Source organism: Aquarana catesbeiana, linkage group LG03 (assembly GCF_042186555.1).
Source record: "Aquarana catesbeiana isolate 2022-GZ linkage group LG03, ASM4218655v1, whole genome shotgun sequence".
NCBI classification, from domain to species: domain Eukaryota; kingdom Metazoa; phylum Chordata; class Amphibia; order Anura; family Ranidae; genus Aquarana; species Aquarana catesbeiana.
In genome coordinates this window covers 683,656,778-683,682,786 of record NC_133326.1, presented here as the reverse complement: position 1 = coordinate 683,682,786, position 26,009 = coordinate 683,656,778, and the positions used below count along the sequence as shown (strand labels likewise).

Below are 26,009 nucleotides of genomic sequence, written 5' to 3'. Positions count from 1 at the left end.
CCAGCCTGGCAGCAATGTTCTTGCACCTCATTAGCGAAGTACAGAGAAGAGGACAGGTTCTCTTTACATTCCCTCTATGTGGATCAGTCATTTGCCCCCTCACCTTCGCGGAACTCTTGCCGGCGGTATCCACGCGTCACCTCCAGCTGGAAGACTTTGTATTCACAGATATAGGACGCCAGACGAGCAAGACTCTGCCGCCCACTACCGCCAATACCGACCAGTAACATGTTCCCCCGCGGCTGGCCAATCACACGCACAATTCTGGTCACTGCAAAAAAAAAAGCAAAGACGCAAAAAAAAAAAAAAAAAAAAAAAAAGGGTTTATTCTTTGACGCAAAAAAAAAAAAAAGATTTATTCTCTGCTTGGACACCATTAAAATAAACACGTTCAAGGAGTAATAGTAACATCGGTTGTAGATTGACATGTTCTGAATTTTTTTTTTTTTAACGAATTTAGACAAAATTTGTTTATTCGCAAATATCCGAATTTGCGATTTTTTTAATTACCAAATTTTTCCGAATATTCTGAAAATTCGAAAATTCAGAATGCGAAAATTCGGAAATTCTAAATTCTAAAATTGGGAATTCGGAAATTCGAAAAGCTGAACATTCGGAAATCCAAAAATAAGAATGAAAATCCAAAAAATCAAAAGAACAAAAATCCAAAAATAAGAACGAAAATTCAAAAACCCTGAAAATGTGAAAATCCAAAATAATAACTAACTAATAATAACTTAACTATTACTAACTATGAAATTATAAGTATTGGAATTTCCTTTCAAATTTGGCTGTTAGTGAACGTAACGAATATGGATTTATCCGAAGTTAGGAATTATCCGTAATAACGAATACCGTATCTAAGCTAATGGAACGGAAAAGAATTAATAATAATAAATAACAATAATAATAAAACCGTATTATTATTATTTATTATTATTTTGTTCTATTCCATTTGTTTAGATGTGGCATTCTTTATTTCGGATAATTCGTAACTTCGGATAAATTCGTATTCGTTATGTTCACTAACAGCCAAATTTGAAAGGAAATTCCAATACCCATAATTTAATAGTTACTTATTATTAGTTAGTTAGTTATTATTTAGAATTTTTGGATTTCGTCCTTTCGGATTTTCCTTTCTTATTTTAGAATATACATATTTCGAATTTCCAAATTACGATTTTTCGAAATTTCGAAAACGTTATTACATCATTAAAAGACATTAAAATCATACACCAAAACACAATAATTACCATATTGTTTTGACCGTAACAAACACAAGTTAATTATTCCAAGCTGACATAATGGATCAACGCGTTTTGCAGTGTTATTGCCATATCATTTGGTAAAATACAGGAGTGGATCCTGAAAAAGCAATAACACTGCGAAACGCGTTGATTCATTAATCCACACATAACAGAGGGCTCCACCCATAATTATTTGTGCAAATAGGTATTCAAAACGCACCGTGTTGGATGGCGTCAGTGAACAGAACGAGTTTCTTAGCCGCAGTCCCAGGCTGCTGAGTCAGTTCCTCCTGCTGGGTCATCATGAACTTTTTCAAAGTGCCAAAGTCGGTGATGTCCTCGTACACGGGGGGCTCCCCCATAAAATCACCTGTAGAAAGGAAAAGGAGTGAATGCAAGTATAAGCAAGAGGTCCAGGGCTGGGTGAAGGGGTAAGCAGAAAAGGCAGCTTCTCTGGGCTTTAGCGGAATGGTTGGGCGCGCAAAGGGTAGAACTTGAAAGCTATGCTGGTGAAGAAGTTCACTGGGGGGAGGAGTGGGGTTGGCCTTTTCGTCTTGGGTTCAAAAGAACCTTGTCCGGGCACTGAAGAGGTCCTCTTCATTCAATGAAGTACCCAGATGTAGGTGAATTACCAAAATTTAAAAATGTTGCATGGGGCATTAAACCATATGGCAACCCCAACCATGATCTTCCATTTGCTCTGTTTTGGTGTCATGTACTTATGCAGCAAGTTCTTCTCACCGTGGCGGCTCCTGGTGCCGCCATCTTGGATTTTGGAGCCAGCTGTGACTTCCTGTTGAATCACAGGCCAGCTCCTCGCTGCACATGTGTGAGATCAGGCAGCATAGTGAGACTGGTTCTGTAGCTTCCTGGGACACGTGAAGCGTCTTTGGAGACTGCGAGCGGGGCAGGATGAGTGACGTCAGTCTCGCCTAGGTGAGAACTGAGGAAGTGGGAACGCTTATCTGTCCAAAAATGTACCAACTCCCTATAAAAAAAAAAAAGACAAAAAAAAAAAAAAAAAAAAAAGAAAACGAATGCAGCCACCACATTTAAGGACTGCAATATATGAGATTTTTGCTCTTGGGTTTAGATACATTTTAAATATAAGGGTGTTCTGGAGTTTTTTTCTGATTACCAACAAGAAGGTTCAAGGCATATCTGATGCTGATTGGTAATGAGAGTACATTACTACATAGAGTTGCTTGTACTACTCTATCTTTTTCTACAAAGTGAAGTGCACCGATTGGCTACTGGTCGGGTCTGACGTTACCTACCGAACACCGGAGGTTGTTTGCTGGGACACAGGTTGTGGTAGGTGAGGTCGAAGAGAGAGCCTAGTTTTTCGCTCAGGATCCCAATAAAGGCTTCTGTGTCGGAGGAATCCACCAGACGGTCAGAAAATACTCTGCAAGAAACAGGCAAATGTTTGGGTCGGTCACATGGAACATTGGGCGTTCTTTCTCTTCTCTAGCTCTGGGCATTCTCCCTAACATCAGCGCCACTCTTTGAATCAATATATACACCATGGCAAAGCTAGTCTTAGTCCGTAGGGTTCAATAATGAGTTGGCCCACTTTTTGCAGCTATAACAGCTTCAACTCTTCTGGAAAGGCTGTCCACAAGGTTTAGGAGTGTGTCTATGGGAATGTTTGACCATTCTTCCAGAATCGCATTTGTGAAGTCAGGCACTGACGTTGGATGAGAAGGCCTGGTTTAGAGTCTTTGCTCTAATTCATCCCAAAGGTGTTCTATCGGGTTGAGGTCAGGACTCTGTGCAGGCCAGTCAAGTTCCTCCACCCCAAACTCACTCATCCATATCTTTATGGACCTTGCTGTGTGCAGTCATGTTGGAACAGGAAGGGACCATCCCCAAACTGTTCCCACAAATTTGGGAGCATGAAATTGTCCAAAATGTCTTGGTATGCTGACGCCTTATGAGTTCCCTTCACTGGAACTAAGGGGCCAAGCCCAACCCCAGAAAAACAACCCCACACCATAATCCCCCCTCCACCAAATGATTTGGACCAGTGCACAAAACAAGGCCCATAAAGACATGGATAAGTGAGTCTGGGGTGGAGGAACTTGACGGGCCTGCAAAGAGTCCTGACCTCAACCCGATAAAACACATTTGGGATGAATTAGAGCGGAGACTACGAGCCAGGCCTTCTCGTCCAACATCAGTGACTGACTTCACAAATGCACTTCTGGAAGAATGGTCAAACATTCCAATAGACACACTCCTAAACATTGTGGACACCCTTCCCAGAAGAGTTGAAGCTGTTATAGCTGAAAAAAGTGGGCCAACTCAATATCGAACCCTATGGACTAAGACGTCATTAAAGTTCATGTGTGTGTAAAGGCAGGCGTTCCAATATTTTTGCCATATCGTTTATATATAGATGAAGGGTGTCGTGGTGACACCCACTCATTGGGCAGGTCAGTGACATCCTGCATTCCTAGTATGTCCTCAGTCTTCTGGATGGATGATATTGGGCATTATTCAACCTGGAAGACTGAGGACATCTTGTGGTGGTAAAGCAGTACTGCAGGGCACAGCTGCAAATTGAAGGGGATTATTGCAGCCTAAATTCTTCTTTTTGTAAACAAGTTGGGGGCATTTTATGGCTATAAGCCATTTTGTTTAACCTTTTATTGCCCACGTAACATATTGTATATGTACGGCAACAAAGAGGGTGGGCAATAAATGGTAACTCCTCTTTAATGGGAAAAAATAATATATATATATATATATATATATATATATATATATATATATATAGTATATACAGTTGCTATGCAAGCCATATTGTAATTGAATGTTATTAAAAATTACCTTTCCTTTTCAATCTGCAGCTCTGTAATTTTCTGTACAATTTAGTGCAATATGGCAACCTGGAGGCGTTCTGTATACAGAAATTTTATTTTCTGCTTGTGTGATTGGCTCACTGATTTTCCCAGAAGTCTGCACTAATATACAAGTCAGATTTCAGGCATCCTCTGCCGCAGAACAAATGTCATGGGATGATTACAGCGGAGACTGCGAGTCAGACCTTCTCGTCCAACATCAGTGCCTGACCTCACAAATGCTCTTCTGGAAGAAGAGTCAAAAATTCCCATAGACACACTCCTAAACCTTGGGGACAGCCTTCCCAGAAGAGTTGAAGCTGTTATAGCTGCAAAGGGTGGGCCAACTCAATATTGAACCCTACGGACTAAGACTGGGATGTCATTAAAGTTCATGTGCGTAAAGGCAGCCGTCCCAATACTTTTGGTAATATAGTGTATATGCAATCAAGAACGCTCTAGCACTACATATATGCTGGTAGATGTTAAGCAGCTTGTACAATCGCATTGTAACGTGTATGGTCAGCACCAAATATAAAGTGTTTCCGTTGTAGAGATCTGTAAATGTGTGAATGATCACCTCACACAGTATTACCCCATGCAGCATGCATTTCATCCTACTACCTCCTCCTTCATCTTCTCCCCCTACAGCTGACAGTGACTAGGTTGGTGTGATTTACTAAAGTTGGGTAATACAGAGCGATCGCTTCTAAAGTCCATTGCCAGATCGTATGTGTGAGTTTTCACATTCGTCTTTCACAGCCGTAATGACATTTTTTTTTGCGAGCGAGGTGAGATATTTTGTACTAAAAATACAAACTTGCAAACTGTAATGCTCCAAATGTGTGAAAAATGTTCACTTGATATTCGTGTCGGATTAATACAAGTTGTGTGTCATCTGGGGTGACTTATCTGGTATATGAACACTGAAGATGGAGAAGTTTTGCTCTTTATAAAAAGTAAAAACATAAAAGTAAAAGGTAGCTGTAGTCTATAAAAGAGGACCTGTACTGTGGAAGCTGTGCCAAGAAAAGGCAAGCAGGGGGCAAAGGGTTAATCACTAGCATTGCCTGCGGCTGGTCTGTTCCCCATTACTGACTAAGGACCCTTTCACTCTTGTGCGACTTGGGACTGCAAAGTCACATGACAAGTCATACCCCATGATTTCCAATGAGTACCGTTCATATCCGTGCGACTCCAAGTCACAGCGACTTTAACCGCTTCAGCCCGGAAGATTTTATCCCCTTTCTGAACCAGAGCACTTTTTGCGATTCGGCACTCCATCGCTTTAACTGACAATTGCGCAGTTGTGCGACGTTGCACCCAAACAAAATTTACGTCCTTTTTTTTCCCACAAATAGAGCTTTCTTTTGGTGGTATTTGAACACCTCTGTGGTTTTTATTTTTTGTGCTATAAACAAAAAAAGAGCGCCAATTTGGAAAAAATGCATTATTTTTTAATTTTTGCTATAATAAATATCCCCCAAAAATATATAAAAAAACTATTTTTTCCTCAGTTTAGGCCGATATGTATTCTTCTACATGTTTTTGGTAAAAAAAAAATACCAATAAGCATATATTGATTGGTTTGCGCAAAAGTTATAGTGTCTACAATACAGGGGATAGTTTTATGGCATTTTTATTTTTTAGTAATGGCGGCGATCTGCGATTTTTATCAGGACTGCGACATTATGGCGAACACATTGGACACTTTTGACACTATTTTGGGACCATTGTCCATTGTCACTTATACATTGATCAGTGCGATTAAAAATGCACTGATTACTGTGTAAATGACACTGGCAGGGAAGGGGTTAACCACTAGGGGGCGATGAAGGGGTTAAGTGTGTCCTAGGGAGTGATTCTAACTGTGGGGGGGGATGGGCTTTAAGTCACATGACAGCGATCACTGCTTCTGATGACAGGGAGCGGTGATCCCTCATGTCACTAGGCAGAACGGGGAAATGCCTTGTTTACATAGGCACTTCCCTGTTCTGCGGCTCTGTGAAACGATCGCCGGGAGACCAGCAGACATTGAGTCCGCCAGTCCCGCGGGCACGATCACGCTGTACGGGCGCGCCTGTTATTCCCGGCTCTTAAAGGGGACGTACAGGTACGCCCATTTGCCCACCGCTGCCATTGTGCCGACGTATATCGGCGTACAGCGGTTGGCAACTGGGGAAAGTAGTCCCTGCACTACTTTGGTCTTACCTTGATGCAACTTGAGGTCCATAGACCTCAAGATTACACAGGCATTGCTTCAAGTCGCGGCAAAAATCATGAAAAAGTCACACGACATTCTCTCATACTGGTCACTGGAAGTTCAACATGGCACCTCATGGCAAAGAACTCTCTGAGGATCTGAAAAAAAGAATTGTTGCTCTAACATAAAGATGGCCTAGGCTATAAGATTGCCAAGACCCTGAAACTGAGCTATGGCATGGCCAAGACCATACAGCGGTTTAACAGCACAGGTTCCACTCAGAACAGGCCTCGCCATGGTCGACCAAAGAAGTTGAGTGCACATGCTCAGTGTCATATCCAGAGGTTGTCTTTGGGAAATAGACGTATGAGTGCTGCCAGCATTGCTGCAGAGGTTGAAGGGGTGGGGGGTCAGCCTGTCAGTGCTCAGACCATACGCCGCACACTGCATCAAACTGGTCTGCATGGCTGTCATCCCAGAAAGAAGCCTCTTCTAGATTCAAAAGGAAGCCCACAGTTTGATGAAGACAAGCAGACTAAGGACATGGATTACTGGAACCATGTGCTGTGGTCTGATGAGACCAAGATAAACTCATTTGGTTCAGATTCTGTCAAGCGTGTGTGGCAGCAAACCAGGTGAGGAGTAAAAAGACAAGTGTGTCTTGTCTACAGTCAAGCATGGTGGTGGGAGTGTCCTGGTCTGGGGCTGCATGAGTGCTGCCGGCACTGGGGAGCTACAGTTCATTGAGGGAACCACGAATGCCAACATGTACTGTGACATACTGAAGCAGAGCATGATCCCCTCCCTTCGAAGACTGGGCCGCAGGTCAGTATTCCAATATAACGACCCCAAACACACCTCCAAGACGACCACTGCCTTGCTAACGAAGCTGATGGTAAAGGTGATGGACTGGCCAAGCAAGTCTCCAGACCTAAACCCTATTGAGCATCTGTGGGACATCCTCAAAGGGAAGGTGGAGGAGGGCAAGGTCTCTAACATCCACCAGCTTTGTGATGGAGGAGTGGAGGAGTGGAAGAGGACTCCAGTGGCAACCTATGAAGCTCTGGTGAACTCCATGCCCAAGAGGGTTAAGGCAGTGCTGGAAAATAATGGTGGCCGCACAAAATATTGACACTTTGGGCCCAATTTGGACATTTTCACTTAGAGGTGTACTCACTTTTGTTGCCAGCGGTTTAGACATTAATGGCTGTGTGTTGAGTTATTTTGAGGAGACAGCAAGTTTACACTGTTATACAAGCTGTACACTCACTACTTTATATTGTAGCAAAGTGTCATTTCTTCAGTGTTGTCACATGAAAAGATAGAATAAAATATTTACTAAAATGTGAGGGGTGTACTCACTTTTGTGACATACTGTATATGCAGTGCGGGACACCGCATGTGATTCGGATAGGAATCGCACTGCATTCCTATTCAAATCATCATTCTTTTTTTGCCGCACCAGAATCGGATCACATAGTGTTATGGAAATGATTAAGAGCTCCAATCGAGCTCAAGGTTATCTGCTGCTGTCTCTAATTTGAAAAGTGTTGATATGCATGCATATAAAAGTAAACACACTGAGACACGCTCAGTTTCGTTACTGTTACACTTCTAATTTATTCAAGGCGGTGTTAATGTTTTATACACACAAATACGTCATTGCTATGTCAGTCTAATAGGTACATCTCATTGGTCAAGATAGAAAAGAAGATGGATAATTTTCATAACGAGGTTTGGCTCTCTTTGTTCTTATCTCCAGTTCCGCGTTCTTCTGTGTGTGGGAGGTAGGGGGTACACGCCATTTTGAGAAAATATAGGAACAGAGCAAATCTGTATACTTATATAATGAGTAAGCAGAAAAATATGTATGCACATAAGAAAATAGACATTTTCAGATTACTATTATTATTATCTACATCACATTCCTTCACAATCCCCCCTAAAATGACTATTTTCTCTTTTCTGTCCCTAATACTAAAGGTCCTACTTTTTAGCCTGGCCCTTCTCCTCAGCAACTCTTTTAGGCTGTATATAGAATTGGGCAGCAACTGTTCACTTCCCTCCTCGATACAGCTGGAGAGGTGCAGTCAGGCGCTATCTATCCCTATAACCCTATAGGACTGTGAGATTATGGACAGGGAGTGACTGTAGAGGAGTGAAGGGTTTGTCATCTTCCATCATAAGGAGGTCCTCTTCTTCTTGGTGGAGAAATGTAGGTGTGCTATTGTCTACAGCCTTGCTCATTAACTTTTTTACAAAAGGTAGAATACAGCATACAATCAGGGCTAAAAGAACCAGGATTATTAATACCGTTACCCCTATCTGGGCGAGCACCTTCTGCCACCCACTCATCCAGCTAAAATATTGGTCCCATGGGTCTGTGATACCTGAGTTCTTCTTCAACTCCAGTGACAGATCTTCTAATTTCTTTATAGCTAAAGTAACCTTACCATTTGGGCCAATATTATCAGGAATGTATGTACAACAGGTTCCCGTTTTTTCCTATGATTTTACAAAACACCTCCTTTCCCAGATAACACCATGTCTAAGGCCATCCGGTCCTGGAATGTCATGTAGGAAGTGGGGGCTAACTGATCAGAAATTCCCTGGAGGGCATCTTTAGAGTAATTTACAAATCTCTGTTGGTTATAATATGTATAGTGTCAGGTCACCTAGAGGCTGGGTGACAGATGCACACCGTTGGGATCAGGAGTGCACTGCAAGGTAGTGGACCCTACGGGTGACTGCTGCGGATTGTACCTTGGGAGGTTCAGGAAGCAGGTCTACTGGATCACTGACACAGATCCCACTGGGAGCTAGAGCATAGATTCCCCAGGGCGCGGAGTCTAAGAGCCAGCAGGTGTTCACCAGAGCCTCTAGTGGTGAGGATGGACTGCGCTGCAGTCTGGCCCCAGGTCGCGGCCCCCAGGGTCTCACAGCTCACGCTCACGGTAGACTACAGGAGCAGAGGAAGGAGGGAGCTGGCTGGAACATCAGGGTCACAGGCAAACAGGGATGGCCGGGAACAGGCCAAAGTCGGTAACAGAAATCAGATGTAGGAAACATAGCAAGTACACACATAGGCTAACACACAGTGGTTGATCAGCACTGCTGGCTTGCAGTGCACAGGTTAATATAGGGTTCCCTGATAGGGCCTGGGGTGGGGCCATGCTTAGAGGGGAGGTTACAAAAGCAGTCAGGTGAGGGTCAGCTGGTCTCTAGAGATGAACACATGGAGACAGGTAAGCTGATCGACAAACTCTATTGCATAACCATGACATGTAGTTAATTCAATCTACATTCTTGCTGACAGTTGTTATGGGGATCAAAGACTCAAAACCAGCTTTTACCAGATCCCTGGCTTTAAACTCATCAGGGACCCCCCTTGTAACCCCTATGACATGTATGTATACATGAGGATCAAAGCTTCCGGAGAGAGCTGCTCGCTTCCTCCTCTGACTGTGTGCTGGGTCAGTGTATGTATCAGGGGTATCTTTGGTTAGGATATGGGGGCTTTCTATTTTCATCTTTTTTGTCTAATGCACTCTGTGGTCGCCCATTCTGGCCCTGTGTTCCAACCCACTGGCCCCCACAGAAACCACAACTCTGTCCCCAGTAACTGTCTGTGTGGCATACATATATGTCCTTACCGTCAGGGATATCACTGTACCAATGGCATCACCATGAAGGGTCAAACGGACAAGGTACTATGTCACAGTAATCTAAGGTAAAGGTGGTCACATGTGTACCTGAAGAGTTACACCAAAACGTAATTATGTTATCATTTTTGTGATGGCCACCTCCTGGGCCCCTCCCCCCTAGATCAAACAGAAAAAGGATATGCAGCACCCGAAAACACGCTCTCCTGCAGTGATAAGCGTGCATTCAGGTGTTCTTCCTGGCCAACTTGACTGAGGTGGCTGTGGTCAGCAAAACTTGGAATGGACCATCATAACTTGGCTCAAGGATCTCCAGACAGTAGTTGGTGTGTTCCTGTATCTAATTCAGGATCTGGAATGGAAGAAAACACCTGGACATGCATTCAGGTTAATTCTCGTGATAATGTGGTTACATAATTAGTCAACACATCAGACTGTAACTGTAACTGTTGTGGAAAGTAACAACCAAGTCTGGGAGCTGAACCAAACAAAATTTCATAAGGGGATAGGGCATGTTTCCCCTGGGGGTGTGTCTGACACTGAACAGGGCAATGGGCCAACTGATGTTAGTCTATTGGGCCATCTTTAACATCCTGTTTTTAGTGTCCCATTCATCCTTTCTACCTTCCCGCTACTTTGAGGGTGGTATGGGATGTGTAGTGCCAACTGAACCCCCAGTGCTGCCCAAATCTCTTTAGTAAGGGTTGTTGTTAGGGCTGGTCCCTGATCTCTCAATATCACCTCTGGGACCCCAAATCTACATACTATCTCACTCAGTAATTTCTTAGCTGTGGTCCTGGCAGTCATGACCACTTCCACTAGGGCGTATTCGAATCTGCCACTTCTTGGCACTTGAGAATGATCAATTTGCATCCTCTGGAATGGGGTATAGGGCTTTTGCCAGGTGCTTCTTCTGTGCATTCTGGGTTACATTTGGTGCAGATAATGCATGATCTGCAGAAGCTGTCGGTCAGTGGAGTAACTCTTGGTGCAACACTTGTTGATAAGAGAGTTCATAAAAGTCTTTGTCAAGTGGGCAGCTCCATGTGCCCATTGCACCACGGCTGGGTACATACTCCTGGGTAGACAAGGCTTCTTGTTGCACTCGAATAGTCCATTTTTGAGAGTTGTTCCTCTCCGTTTCCAGCTTTCCTTCTTATCCGGACTTGCTGTTTCCTGTAGTTCTTTTAGATAAACTCTGTCCACTGGGAAAGTCTGTAAGGTAAGCACGGGGTGGTCTTCTTCTACCACCCTGCTGTCCACTTCCCGCTGACCACCAGCTGTCTGTTTGGCAGCTGTATTGGCTCGATGATTGCCTTAAGCTTCTTTTGAGTTCATTTTGTCGTGTGCTTTTACTCAGAATAGTCACTTGGGTTGGGAGAAGCAAGGCATCAATCAAGTTTTCACAGGTGTTCCTGCAGCCATCAGGAATCCTCTGTCCTAGATAACACCATAATCATGGGCAATGCTGAAAGCATATCTTGAGTCCATGAATGTTGGCTCTTTTTCCCTCTGCCCATTTACGTGCTGTAGTAAGTGCTTATAGCTCTGCCTCCTGTGTAGACATCACCGGTGTTAAGGCTTCAGCTTGTAGAACAGTGTTTTCAGTGGTGACCGCGTGTCCTGTGCGGTCACGGGGGTAACAAGTCAAGACTCTACTCCTCCTCCTCCTTTCCCCCCTCGAGAAGTGGAAGAAGGGTGGTAGGGTTCAGTGTTTGACAACTTAATAGAGTAATGCTGTCCAGTAGGAGGGAACACAGGAGTCTCAAGTGTCTGGTAGTGGACAAGTGTTTCGGCTGGATCTTGGTTGAATATGGCAACAACGTCATGGGGAACAAGCAGAACGAGGCAGTGTCCGAGGACCAAGTTCAAAGTTTTGTCAAGCAAGTCTTGTGTAGCAAATCCAGCTCGCAGACACAATAGGCCTCCTCTTGCTACCGCATCCAGCCGACAGGAATAATATCCTATGGGGCGTAGGCTGATGCCGTGTGATTGGGTGAGTACACCTGCAGCATGTCCCAGACGTTCGGATACAAAGAGCTTGAGCGTTTTGTCGTAGGCTGGGAGCCCTAGCGCCGGGGGTGGCGCACTCAAGGGTTTCAAACTTTAGATATTTCTTCAGGAGACATCTGGAAGGGTCTGATTGCAGAGCATCAGTAGGAAGGCTTCTGGAATCCATGCTCTGCACTAGGAAATTAGTCCAAGGAAAATGACAGGTGTTGAGCACCACTGCAATTTGGGCTTTGAGGCTCTGCAGCCCTGGTTGGCAAGATAGCACAACAGGCTTTCTGAGGTGACTTCAAGAGGGGGTAAGTCAGCTGCACAAAAGAGAAGGTCATCAACATGTTGGAAGAGAATCACTTCCGGGTGTTCCTTTTGTCATGTGTCAAGGATGATAGCCATAGCTTTTGCAAACTGGCTTGGAAAGTTCTGTGCCCCTTGTGGCACAACTGTTTAGGTATGTTGCCGTTTCTTTCCGTGGATGAATGCGAAAAGGTACCAGCAGAAGGGGTGAGGGTGGACACTGAAGAAAACGTTTGTAAGGTCCACCTCTGTGAGGTATTTTGCAGTCAAAGGCATCCACAGTAGGTACCTGGTTCTCTTTTTAGGATTCTCTTCTTGGGGTTATTGTGGTTTCCGGGGCAATGAAGCGCCCTCTTTTAGCTTGACTGAAACTGGTGGCACCTTTAAGTTACCGTTGTCTCCCGGTCCTGTGGACCATAGGCACGCAGGGATTCTGTCAAGTACTTCCTGCAGTATTGAACTTGAAGTTTTTGCTTCATTAAGTGTCATCAGGAGAGGCTGGGAACACAAAGCAGATGAGTCTTCTAAAGATAGGGGAGTATGTAATTTCACCCCCCTTCAGGCGTGTCCTGATTGAGGCCTGTAGTCTGGACAACACATCAGCTCCTAGTAGATTTAAGGGACATGTAGAGGAGACTACAAATCTGGCAAGTAAATCAGGAAATGTTCCCACCTGTAGTGGCTCAGTAAGTGGACTGGAGCGAGGTACCCCATCCACTCCTACACAGGAAACATCAATAGTGGAAAGGAAAGAATTATCAGGCAGGTCCACAGCCCTCAATACGCTTCTGGCTGCACCCGTGTCAATGAGAAAGGTGGTAGGTTTTCCTTGTATGGGTAACGTGACCTTTGCTAAGGGTCCCCCAGTTCCACTTGAGGACACTGCCATAAGGGGTGACACGGGTTTGCCCATTTCCTAGTGAGAGTTGGGGCGTGGTGGTGGTGGTTCATGTCCCCGTTGCCCTGCATAGGGTTCCCTGCCTCGTCTGGGACATCTTGGGGCTCTGCATTCTTTTCTGTAGTGACCCCGTTTCCCACAGTTGTAACAGGTGATCCTTTCCCTGGTATTGGGCAGTGGTGGTGGGCGAGTGTAGGTGGGATCTTCGTCATGGGTTACCATGAGGGGCGTTGGTTTTTTACCTTTTTGATTTTCTATACCTCTAGCCACCAACAATAAATCAGACATTTTCATTGAACGGTATTCTGGGCGGGCTACCATCAGGCCTTTTCTAACATCTTCCTTGAGTCCTGAAACAAAAGCAGTTGATAACATGTTTGTGTGTGCCTTTTCATAATGGGAGAAGCCCAGATCATCAAAGGCCTGTATGAGTCTAGCATGGTACTTCTCCACAGACTCCCCTTTGTCTTGGGCAATATCTTGGATTGTGGTAGTCTGGTCTGTCAATTTCTCCTTTGCCCAATCACGAAGTTGTGCACAGAACTCCGCACCTGAGGTGTAGGAAGTGGCACTTGTCAGGCAGGCATCATTGAAGGCTGTCTGCATGACCGGCCAAAAGACATGTCCTGCTTTGATTTGGCATAGGCTGATCAAGTCTCTCCAGGCAGCTGAGTAAGTTTCTTGTATCTGCACTATCCTGCGGTAGAAGGGCATTGGCTGCTTCTCTGGGTCAGGCAGACTTGTCACTAAGGCCGCTGCTTGTGATGGAGTAAAAGCGACATACATCACTGGTGCCCCTTCTGGTAACCGAGACTGTTGTTGTTGCGGGGGCTGGGAAGGGACACTGTTCCTTATGGTTGTCAGCATGTGTTTGAGATCCTCTTTAAACTGTGAGTCTGGAACTGGATTGGGGGTTAAATCAGCAGGTGGTCTTGCTGCCTGTTGTTGGTCTTCCCACTCAGATGCTTCTTCATCATTAATATATCCGGCCTGTGAATGTGGTGCTTCCGTATTGGGGAAGACAGGTGTGTGGAAGGAACCATCCCTGTTTAAAACAGGGAGGACTGGGTACAGGCGGTGTTTGAGCTCACTGGGTGTACCAAGATGGCCTCCGGCAGGAAGTGCACTGGGCTGGGCAGTGAGTGAAGGCATGGGTGCACCAAGATGGCCGCCGGCAGGAAGTGCACTGGGCTGGGCAGTCAATGAAGGCATGGGTGCACCAAGATGGCCGCCGGCAGGAGTTGTCACTGTGGGCTGTGCTTGGGCTGGGAGGGAGAGAAGGGAGTGGATGTCAGGTGGAGGGCAGGGTTGTCCCTCCCTTCTCTCGGTCCAGGTTTTTTGATAGGGGGGTGGTTTAGGCACATTATCAATTCTGTGATAAACATACATAATACAATTGGCATCTTTCTTAACTTCCTTTATCCAATTTTCTTTATCACACAGGATTTTTCTCCCTGTTTCTTCTGCAACATAACTTTCGTCACTTCTTTCAACTTTGTTAACTATTTCAACATCTTCTTCTCTCCTTCTTTACAATATCACTTTCATTACAATATCACTTTCTGTTTCTCGGCTAACGGCTTGAGAGGGGAATACATACAACCAAGGAGTTAATATTTTTCTCAGCGTTCTTATCAGCAAATTCCTTCGGTGTGGGCACATAAGACTAATGTACAGTTAATCTCAGAACAAGAACAAACACATCAGGGGTAGTGAGGAGCTACGGCCCGCGACCCAACAGATCCTTCGGGTAGCCTCCTTCTCTGACTTTCACCAGTCCCCACCCCCTCTCATGTATAGCAAACAATAGACCACAGATACACTCACGACAGAACATTACACCTGCCACTCTTCGAACCGTAAAGCCTCAGCAGGCTAAGATAAACGCAAGGGCAGACCACCCTGCAAAAATAAACCCGTTTATAGACGTTTTTCTACAGCTCTACACCAAGAGGCCGACAACTCTTCTTGGGGTGAGTCCTCTGTAACGCTTTCAGACTGCAAAGCCAGCAGCTGAGATAACCCTCAAAGGTTCCTTGAACCTAGATTACATCCGTCTATAAACGACTGCTACAAAAAAACTATCTCATCCCAGAGGCCGACAGCTCGTCTGGAGATGAGACCATACATTCACGCATGTAGCACTTTTAGACTGCTGAGTTTCGTAACCCAAAGAATGACAGACAGTGAACAAAAAATACAGTCAGCAGAAACCCATCAGCAGGTTCGTTAAACAACCTCAGGCGAGGAAATACCTGCCTCTAAGACAGTCTCAGCATACCGACAGAATCCAGCCGTCAACCGAAAGATAAGAGAGTCGTACAGTGGTAAGAATATAAATCAACTCACCGGTACTGTTAGGGCTGCGCAAACCCCACTCTCATTAATCAGTTAACGCCCGAATGCTTGTCGCGGTATAACTTTGACCGTAGCCTGAGGTCCCGGGTTTCGGCACCAACTGTTATGGAAATGATTAAGAGCTCCAATCGAGCTCAAGGTTATCTGCTGCTGTCTCTAATTTGAAAAGTGTTGATATGCATGCATATAAAAGTAAACACACTGAGACACGCTCAGTTTCGTTACTGTTACACTTCTAATTTATTCAAGGCGGTGTTAATGTTTTATACACACAAATACGTCATTGCTATGTCAGTCTAATAGGTACATCTCATTGGTCAAGATAGAAAAGAAGATGGATAATTTTCATAACGAGGTTTGGCTCTCTTTGTTCTTATCTCCAGTTCCGCGTTCTTCTGTGTGTGGGAGGTAGGGGGTACACGCCATTTTGAGAAAATATAGGAACAGAGCAAATCTGTATACTTATATAATGAGTAAGGAGAAAAATATGTATGCACATAAGAAAATAGACATTTTCAGATTACTATTATTATTATCTACATCACATTCCTTCACAATAGGTGTTCACATGTGATCTGATTCTTGCAATCTCACTGCGTTCTGAGATCTGTTTTGGGGGAGTCCTATGTATCTCGGCGGCTCTCGGGTCCTCTCGGTGGCTCTCAAGTCCTCTCGGCGGCTCTCGGGTCCTCTCGGCGGCTCTCGGGTCCTCTTGCAGTCCCGAGCGGAGCCGAGAGTTTGGGTACAGCATCACACAACTGCGCAATTGTCAGTTAAATCGATGCAGTGCCGTATCGCAGAAAAAATGATTGAAGTGCAATATTTCTATTATTACATTGTTATATAAAAAAAAATAGTTCAACTCACCATAAGAAGAATCAGTCGGAGCCTGAGCGTGTCACTTGCCAACATCACCTGCCTTCAGATGCGGATTGTCACTTGCCACACATTGCGGATTGTCACTTGCCACGTCACTTGTCAGCGGATGCAGGGTGTCACTTGTCAGCGGATGCAGGGTGTCACTCGTCAGCGGATGCAGGGTGTCACTCGTCAGCGGATGCAGGGTGTCACTCGTCAGCGGATGCAGGGTGTCACTTGTCATGTCACTTGTCAGCGGATGCAGGGTGTCACTTGTCAGCGGATGCAGGGTGTCACTTGCCACCGGGTCAAAGGGGGCCCCGTCAGGTAGGATGTATGGGGGCCCCATGATTTCTAACATTCAGGGGGGCGGCAAACTCCCGCCCGCTAAGAAGCCCGTTTCGCCGGCACCAATGCTTATTTCACGGCGACCGATCGGGCTTGTGTACTCCCACTTCCTGGTAGTGGTGGAACACACCATCGGGTGGACGTGATGTAATCAGCCGGAAATGATGCAAGACATGGGAGGCAACGCGGCCATCATTTCTGGCTGATGACATCACTTCCGCCCTATGGTGCGTTCCACCGCTATCAGGAAGTGGAAGTAAACACCGACGAAACAGGCTGGCTAGCGGGCGGGTGTTTGCCATGGATCCGGCCATGCCCGCGAGGCCCCCTATTGGACACTTGAGCCCAGTCAAGCTCAATTGTAAGTCCAGCCCTGGGTGCAGGAAACGCTCAGGATTTGCTGCATGTCCCGTACCGCTTATATGTGCCTTGAGCCTTACCATGTCTTCTTCTGCACTGTGTCTTCATGTAGAGGCAACAGGGCCATCATTAGATACCGGGGGGCCCCATACTGCTTGCCTGACAGGCCCCCCGCCCTTGGGTAGGAATGAGCCAACTATTACTTATTCAGAACTTGGCGGGTGTTGAACATCGTATATAGTAGCTGTATTCTGCCCCTTCTATATATGACGGCTCCCCAATGGTAATGATTCCTAAGGAAGCAGCAGGTGCTGGCACAGTGTCTTCATTTTCCATATGAGACTAGCATGCAAAAAAAAAAAAAACGGACAATTATTTGTCCGATAATCTCATTGTATGTACGAGGCTTAACCACTTCAGCTCTGGAAGATTCACCCCCCCCCCCCTTCATGACCAGGCCATTTTTTGCGATACGGCACTGCCTTATTTTAACTGACAATTGTGCGGTCAGGACCCAAATAAAATTGATGTCCTTTTTTCCCACAAGTAGAGCTTTCTTTTGGTGGTATTTGATCACCTCTGCAGTTTTTATTTTTTTGCACTATAAACAAAAAAAGACCAACAATTTAAAAAAAAAAAAAAAAAAAAAAAAAAAACACAATATTTTTTACTTTCTGCTATAAAACACATCCAATAAAAAAATGTAAAAAAAATCTAATTTCTTCATCAATTTAGGCCAATATGTATTCTGCTACATATTTTTGGTAAAAAAAAAAAAAAAAATCCCAATAAGCGTATATTGATTGGTTTGCGCAAAAGTTATCACGTCTACAAACTATGGGATAGATTTATGGCATTTTTATTTATTTTTACTAGTAATGGCGCCGTTCAGCCATTTTTAGCGGGACTGCAACACTGCGGCGGACAAATCGGACACCTAAATGACACTTTTTGGGGACAAGCGACACTAATACAGTAATCAGTGCTAAATAATATGCACTGTCACTGTACTAATGACACTGTCTGGGAAGGGGTTAACATCAGGGGCGATCAAAGAGTTAAATGTGTGCCTAGGCTCTAGGGAGTGCTTTCTAACTGTGTGGGGGGGAATGCTGTGACTGGAGGAATACAGGGATCCGTGTTTCTGCTTAGCAGAAACACAAGATCTCCATCTTCCTCCCTCACAGAACGGCAGTCTGCCTTGTTTGTATAGGCAGACCGCTGTTCTGCCTCTCCTGTGAACGATCGGAAGGTCCCGGCGGCTGCGATTGACTCCCGTTTTGTCTTATCAGCAGGAGCGGGTCGCCGGCGGCGTGCTCGTGTGCCCCAGACCCACTGCACGAAATTGCATACCTGTACGGGATTTTGCGCAGGAAGGCCGCCCTGCTGCAGTATATCTGCGTGGGGCGGTCTTTAGGTGGTTAATTTAATTGTAACAGCATGGAGGAATACTCCACTTTCTCCCGAAAACTAGTAAATAGTCCCCTCTCTAGTCCCAGCCCCTGCTGTTAAACTGATGGGGCCCAGGGATTTTTTGTTTAATTGCTGGGAGCCCTGACCCATGGAATTACTATGCATGCATCCAAAGATATTTACCCGCTTCTCACCCGGGCACTGTACATAAAGGGCCAGGTGGGACAAGCAGCGTTCTCAATGGGCTGTGTCCAATCAAAGCCATCACACAATGTAAACAAAGGCAATTTTTAGGCCTCATGCCCACGGACATTTTTATAGCCGCCTTTTATGAGCGTTTTTTGTCTGTTAATCTTTGTGTACGAGGCTTAAAGCGTAACTCCACTTTTGCTGAGAAAAAAAGATCCCCTCTGGGTGATCTATGTACATTACAAGGATTTTAACAAACTTTGTTGCAGATTCCTACCTTTTGTTATTCTGAATAAATCCCTGTGTGTTTGTATGTGTCCATGAGAATCTAATGGGAGTGGTATCAATCAGCTGCTGCATCTGCGGGGCACTAATAAGGAACGCTGCAGGGTCTGCATCCCTTTAGATGTGATTTCCTATTGGGAATATCTCACCAAAAATTACATTTTTGTTGCAGGGGATGCTAAAAATCTGACTTGTACCTCAGTGCAGATTTCTGGGAAAATCAGTGAGCCAATCACACAAGCAGGAAACCACATTTCTGGGGGGGTTTCTGTATAGATTCTGTGTACAGAACACCTCCACTTTGCCATATTGCATTTTCAGAAAATTACGGTGCTGCAGATTGAAAAGGAAAGGTAATTTTTATTAACATTCAATTAAAATATGGCTTGTGTCGCAATTGTATACGCTATATTATTTTTTATGTATTTGTTTTTTTTTTTTCCACAAACGTGGAGTTATGCTGGCCATACACTCTACGAAAAATCGGCCTAAACCATTTTTGAAAAACAAACATTCGGCCGTGTGAGCAAACGATAGTGCCATCTAAACAAATTAAAAAAGACCTAAAATTTTGAAAAAAAAATTAGGATTTTTTATAACAGCTTACCTGTAAAATCCTTTTCTTTTGAGGTACATCACGGGACACAGAGCCTCAGTAATAACTGATGGGTTATATAGGGTATCACTAGGTGATTGGACATTGGTCACACCCTAACCAGGAAGTTCAACCCCCTATATAATCCCTCCCCTTACAGGGATACCTCAGTTTTGTAGCAAAGCAATATAAGTGTATTAGAAGAGGGGCGGGACCTCTGTGTCCCGTGATGTACATCAAAAGAAAAGGATTTTACAGGTAAGCTGTTATAAAAAATCCTATTTTCTTTCTCGTACATCACGGGACACAGAGCCTCAGTAATAACTGATGGGATGTCCCAAAGTAATGCTATCTGAGGGGAGGGGAACCACAACCAAGTAGGGTACAATAAGACCTGAGGACCTTGTACCGCTGCCTGCAGCACACTACGCCCAAAGGCGATATCCTCATGCCTTCTCACATCCACCTGATAAAATCTGGTGAATGTATGAACTGAAGACCAGGTTGCGGTCTTGCAGATTTGAGCCATAGAGGCCCAGTGATGCACTGCCCAAGAAGCACCAATAGCTCTTGTGGAATGTGTCCTGATCTGAAACGGAGGAATCTTCTGCTTCAAACCGTAAGCTTGAATAATCAACTGTCGAATCCATTTAGAAATGGTAGATTTTGACGCTGCCTGTCCTCTATTGGGACCCTCTGGCAGCACGAACAAAACATCCGTTTTGCGAATTTGAGCAGTTGCTTGCAGATAGGTCTTGACTGCTCTTACTACATCCAAAGAATGTAGTGACCCTTCTTCCAAAGAACAGGGATCTGGAAAAAAGGAAGGCAGAACAATGTCTTGGTTTAGATGAAAATCTGAAACCACCTTCGGTAAAAAACTAGGATGAGGGCGCAATACCACTCTATCCTTGCGCATAATCAAATAAGGCTCTTTACAGGAAAGAGATGCTAATTCTGATACTCTTCTAGCAGAAGAGATGGCTACCAGAAAAATTAACTTCCTTGTCAGCAAGACCAAAGGAATCTGATGTATTGGTTCAAAGGGCTTTTTCTGCAAAACAGACGGAACCAAGTTCAAGTCCCAGGGGTTTAGGGGCGCCTTAACCGGAGGATTAAGACGCGTCACCCCCTGCATAAAATTTCGGACCAAAGAATGCAAAGCAAGTGGCCGTTGAAAATACTACTGATAAGACCGAGACCTGGCCCCTGATGGTACTCAAGGCCAGCTTCATCTCTAATCCCAATTGTAGAAAATCAAGAATTCTACCAATCACATCTTTTCTGAGATGCCAACCCCTGGATTCACACCAGGATACATAAGCTTTTCAGACTCTATGATAAATTACTCTGGAAGCTGGCTTCCTTGCATTGATCAAGGTAGATATCACAGGACCTGAAACCCCACGGTTCTTCAGAACCTGGGTTTCAATAGCCAAACTGTCAAATTTAATGTTTGTAAGGCAGGCTGGAATGCTAGACCCTGAGATAACAGGTCTGGGCGTGATGGTAGGGTCCACGGGGAACCCACCGTCATCCTTACTATTTCTGCATACCAAGTCCTCCGGGGCCAAGCGGGGGCTACCGGAAGTACCGACCTTCCAGCCTGATCCTGCGAAGGAATCGTGGCAGTAGCAGAATATGCGGGAATGCATAAACCAGTGAGAACCGATGCCACGGAATAACCACCGCATCCATCCCTTATGCAAGAGGATCTTTTGTCCCTGCCACAAATCTGATATAAGCCACTGCTGTGGCATCGTCGGACTGGATCCTGACTGGGCAACCCTGTAGCCTGAGAGTCCAGGCCTTTAGGGCTAGATATGCTGCACGGATCTCCAGAATGTTGATGGGTAGAGACCTCTCGGTCTTGGACTGTTCCAGAACTGCTCCCCAACACGAAAGACTGACATCCGTTGTTACCACCGTCCAGGTGACCGGTAGGAAGGATTTCCCTTTCTGCAAGCTTTCGGGTATTAACTACCAATTGAGGCACTGATGCACCGCATGAGACAAGTGCATCGGAAAATCTAATGCCTGAACCTTCTTGTTCCAGGCCGACAGGATACTGTGTTGCAACAGTCCTGACTGAAACTGAGCATAGGAAACTGCTTCGAACGATGCTACACTCTTTCCCAGCAGCCTTATACAAAGGCGGACAGAAGGACCCTTCTTGGTCCTGACTACCAGAATCAGCTCCCTTAAGGCATTGATCTTTGCCTGAGGTAAAAATACCTTTTTCCTGGCTTGTATCTATGATCAGACCCAAATACTCCAGTTTACTTACTGGTTTTAGGAAAGATCTTTCTAGGTTGAGGATCCAACCTAGGTGTTCCAGATACTGGACTGTGGTCCTCAAGTTCCCGTTCAACGAGGCTACCGACCCGTCTATCAAGAGCAGGTCGTCTAGGTATGCTATGACAGTTATACCCTGAGCCCTTAAACTGGCCAGAGGAGGAGCCAAGATCTTAGTGAACTCTCGAGGTGCAGTGGCTATCCCGAAAGGCAGAGCCACAAACTGGAAATAACGCCCTCCTATCTCGAAGTGCAGAAACTTCTGATGAGCAGGAAAAATGGGCACATGCAGATATGCATCTCTGATGTCTATTGATGCCAGCAAATTCTCCTCCCTGCAGGATGGAGACTACTGTCCGAATTGATTCCATGCAGAAGGACCGCAAAAAGGTTGGAATAAAAACCCAATCCTTGATCCTTCGCGGGAACCACCATAATGACCTCTTGTGACAAAAGTCACTCTAACGCTAGAAGGAGCGACTGCTTCTTCTCTGGATCTCTGGGAACACCTGATCTGAGGAAACGAGGAGAGGGAAACTCCTGGAACTCCAGTTTGTAACCTAAGGTTACCCTGGAGATTACCCATCTGTCCTGAAATCCTCCTGCCAGAGCTCTTGAGAACTGTAACAGTCTTCCCCCCACTCGAGCGAGCGGGGGTGCCCCTTCATAAAGAGGCCTTAGAGTCCTGTCTAGCAGGCTTCTTCCCCCAGGACTTCTTTGTCTCTGGGGTTTGACTCTTGTTTCCTGACCCAGACGGAGAAGACCGTCGCGACTGCCTAGAGGCTGATGCCCCTGGCACTGGGGAAAAGAGTCAGTTTGAAAGAGGGACGCTTACTCCTCTTCTTAACAGGTAAGAGAGTGCTCTCCCACTAGAGAACCTTTGAATGTAATTATCCAAGTCTTCTCCAAACACCTTGCACCATGAAATGGAAATCCAGCCAGAAGTTTCTTACATGGTGCTTCAGCTGACCATTTTTCAACCATAAGATTCTATGCATACGCACCAACCCAAGTGAAAGACGAGAGGTTTGCATGATAGAATCTCTAATGGTGTAAACAGCAAAACATAAGGCCGCTGGAAGGTTAGCCAACCCCTGGGCCTGCTGTTCAAGTAAAACTTTGATGACCTGCTTAACATGGTTTCTTAAGTATTGACAGACTCCGATCGCTGCCACTGCAGGTTGAACTACTGAACCTGCTGAGAAAATATCCTTCAATAGGGATTCCATCTTTTTATCCACAGGATCCCTGAGCCTCTGAGCATTGTCTACAGGACAAGTCAGACTACAGAGGAAATGGCGGCATCAACGGCCGGTATCCCCCACATCTTTATAAACATTTCTTCCATAGGATAAAGTGTTGAAAACTTTTTCAGGCGGAAAACACGTTTATCTGGGTGATCCCACTCAGAAAAAATGAGCTTTTTCAAGTACTTTATGAACAGGAAATGCATGTGTTGTTTGAGGAGACTTCAGTGATCCCAAAGAAATAGAGGGTCCTTTAACTGATTCAGATACGGATACTTTAATTGTGGAGCGGACCAATCCAGCAAGGATCTGTACTAAGACTTTCTCATCCTGAGAAGCGAAGAGAGCCCTTCTCCACTTGATTCCTCAGAGAAGGAATCATCCGTTCCATCCCGATCCTCTGAAAGGGATTTTTCTCCCCTATCCCAGAGCTCCTCTCCTGAGGGTCCCGGGTAACAGAGGAAGACCTAGTGCGTTTTCCTCCACTGAGTGAAGATGCAACTACGGCCATTAATCTTTCCTCTAGACCATTAATGGTTGAGGAAAAAACCTCCTGTGTAATGTATACAGGGGCTGAAGTGCCAGAAGCAGGTGTAGCCCCTGACCCCAACGGCTCTCCCTGGCTAGCCGTCCCTGGCCCCTAAGGGGGGGAAGGTGCTGCAGAAAGGGGGTCCTCAGAACCTGAAGGAGATCCCCTAGAGTCTCTGGTTCTTGGGGTATTTGAACCTCTTCTACCCATAGTGTAAAGCAGCAAGGTGGAGGTATCACAAAATGAACACTGACTGCTGAGCAATGTAGTCCAGCAACAGCCCTGCTACCAATGCCCAGTCTAGTGTTTCCTTAGTAAATGCTGCCTAGGAGAATGCCTGTGTCCCACCTTACATGCGACTGTCAGCTCTGTGTCCCTCCAGGCTTTGTGCACCTGTAAAGTGTGCCTTTAATAGCCTGCAGCCTGCAATGTGGGCGTCTGAGCACGCTGGACACCGCGCTGACGCTCCGCCCCCCCTCTACCGCCCCCCCCCATTTTTAAAACAAACGTGCGCTTCCCACGCGAGCCGACCCTCTGGGACAAGCGTGGAGGGAAGGCTAGGGGTGGAGAAGGAAGGAGAGAGGCCGAAAGTGATGGGGCCTGCACGTGGCAATGGCGGCGGTGATAGTGCGGTATACTACCGCCTCACAGACCACCTGCGGCCTCCCCCTATTCTGGGGGGAATATCCAGAGGAGAACCCCCCATCCCATCCTACCTGGAGCTTGTTCAGCGTGAACATCGAGACAGACAATCAGCATGAGAAGGTATGTGCTCTTGGCAGCCCCCGGTGGCGACAATAGGCATAGCATGCATTTACTTAAAGGAGAAACCTACTAGAATTAAAAAATTCTGTGGAATCTCCCTTACCTTATCCAGCCACAGGGTTCTGTTATACAGACCCAATCCTCACCTCTCACGGTGGGCTCCGTTTGGAAAACCTTCAGAGACTGGGGCCCCCTACGGATAGGGGGATCCACAGTTCTGGGCCTGTAAAGCACCCGGCCAAAAATAAGGCTAGAAAAAACATTTTCTGAAATGCGGGGTCCAGCTCTCTAAAAAAAGGAAGCGTTACAGGTAAAACCTTGTTTCTTCAGACACGAGGCCCGGGTACCATCCAATTCGGCCTAGAAAGGACACTTTGAAATGGATCCGGTTCGCCTGGCTTGCCCCAGTATAGGATATTCCCTTTGGAGCTCAGCACAGGACATCTTTACATGTCCAACACCTAAGACACTGGCTAAAAAACAGAGGTATCCCTGTAAAGGGAGGGATTATATAGGGGGTTGAACTTCCTGTTTAGGGTGTGACCAGTGTCCAATCACCTAGCGATACCCTATATAACCCATCAGTTATTACTGAGGCTCTGTGTCCCGTGATGTACGAGAAAGAAAAAAGTTTTTCTTTGGTTTCTGTTATAAAATTTTGTAAATAAGTACGTTCTCTCCTTAACTGATGGGCACTGATAAGGCAGCACCGATGAGGTGGCACCAATGAGGTGGCACTGACGATGGGCACTGGTAGGAGGTACTGATTCGCCTTGTTAGGCAGCACTGCTGGGTGGCACTGATATGCAGCACTGATAGGTGGCACTGATGGGTGGCATTGATGGGCACTGATAGGCGACACAGATGGGCACTGAAAGGCTGCACTGATGGGTACTTATGGTGGCACTGATAGGCGGGACTGCTGGGCACTGATAGGCGGCACTGCTGGGCACTGATAGATGGCATTGATAGGCATCACTGATGGCACTGGCAGGCATTTGGGATGGGCACTGATTGGCAGCTGCCTGGGCACTGATTAGCATTTCCCTGGTGGTCTAGGGTGGCATACATGGTGTTCCTGGCGGCATCCTGGTGGTCCTGGGTGCGCATCCGAGGGGGGGCTGCGCTGATAAAAATTTAGCACAGACCACCCCGTCAGGAGAGCAGCCGTTCAGCTCTCCTCTACTCGCGTCTGTCAGACACGAGTGAGGAAAAGCCGATCAACGGAAAAGCCGACCACGTGGTTGGTCTTATCAGACGTCTGTGGATTAATGAGTAAGTATTTGTTCTAAAGGATTTATTATATTTCTTTATGTGTTAGTTTTGACCAATTATGCGTCCCGCTCCCCGCTTTGGGGGTGCGGTTACATATCTTGTTAACCATGTTGCTATCCAACATATCTCATGTTGATTAAATTTTTATTATATGTCAGGCTGCCTTCTTCTGAATGGTCTCTTGATTCCTGGATTCCCTTGGAGCCAAGTTTGCTGTCCATTTATACTTTTGCTATTTATATTATGTAAGATTTACCCACATTTTCAATGTTTGATGTAAACATTTGAACATCTTGTAAAATGTATCTCTGATTGACGTTTGTCTTTTAGTG

At 45.6% G+C, this 26,009-nt stretch overlaps 1 protein-coding gene across 1 annotated transcript in view; it reads right to left on the bottom strand.

Moving 5' to 3' along the window:
- Nucleotides 1–26,009, bottom strand: part of DNAH2 (dynein axonemal heavy chain 2) — a 391,751-nt gene that overhangs the window by 93,276 nt on the left and 272,466 nt on the right. Inside the window, exons 53-55 of the mRNA XM_073623723.1 lie at nt 2,525–2,655; nt 1,468–1,617; nt 104–271 (exon numbers count right to left, since the gene is read on the bottom strand). Of these exons, the coding sequence (XP_073479824.1) occupies nt 104–271; nt 1,468–1,617; nt 2,525–2,655 (449 nt within the window). The remainder of the gene's footprint in view (nt 1–103; nt 272–1,467; nt 1,618–2,524; nt 2,656–26,009) is intronic.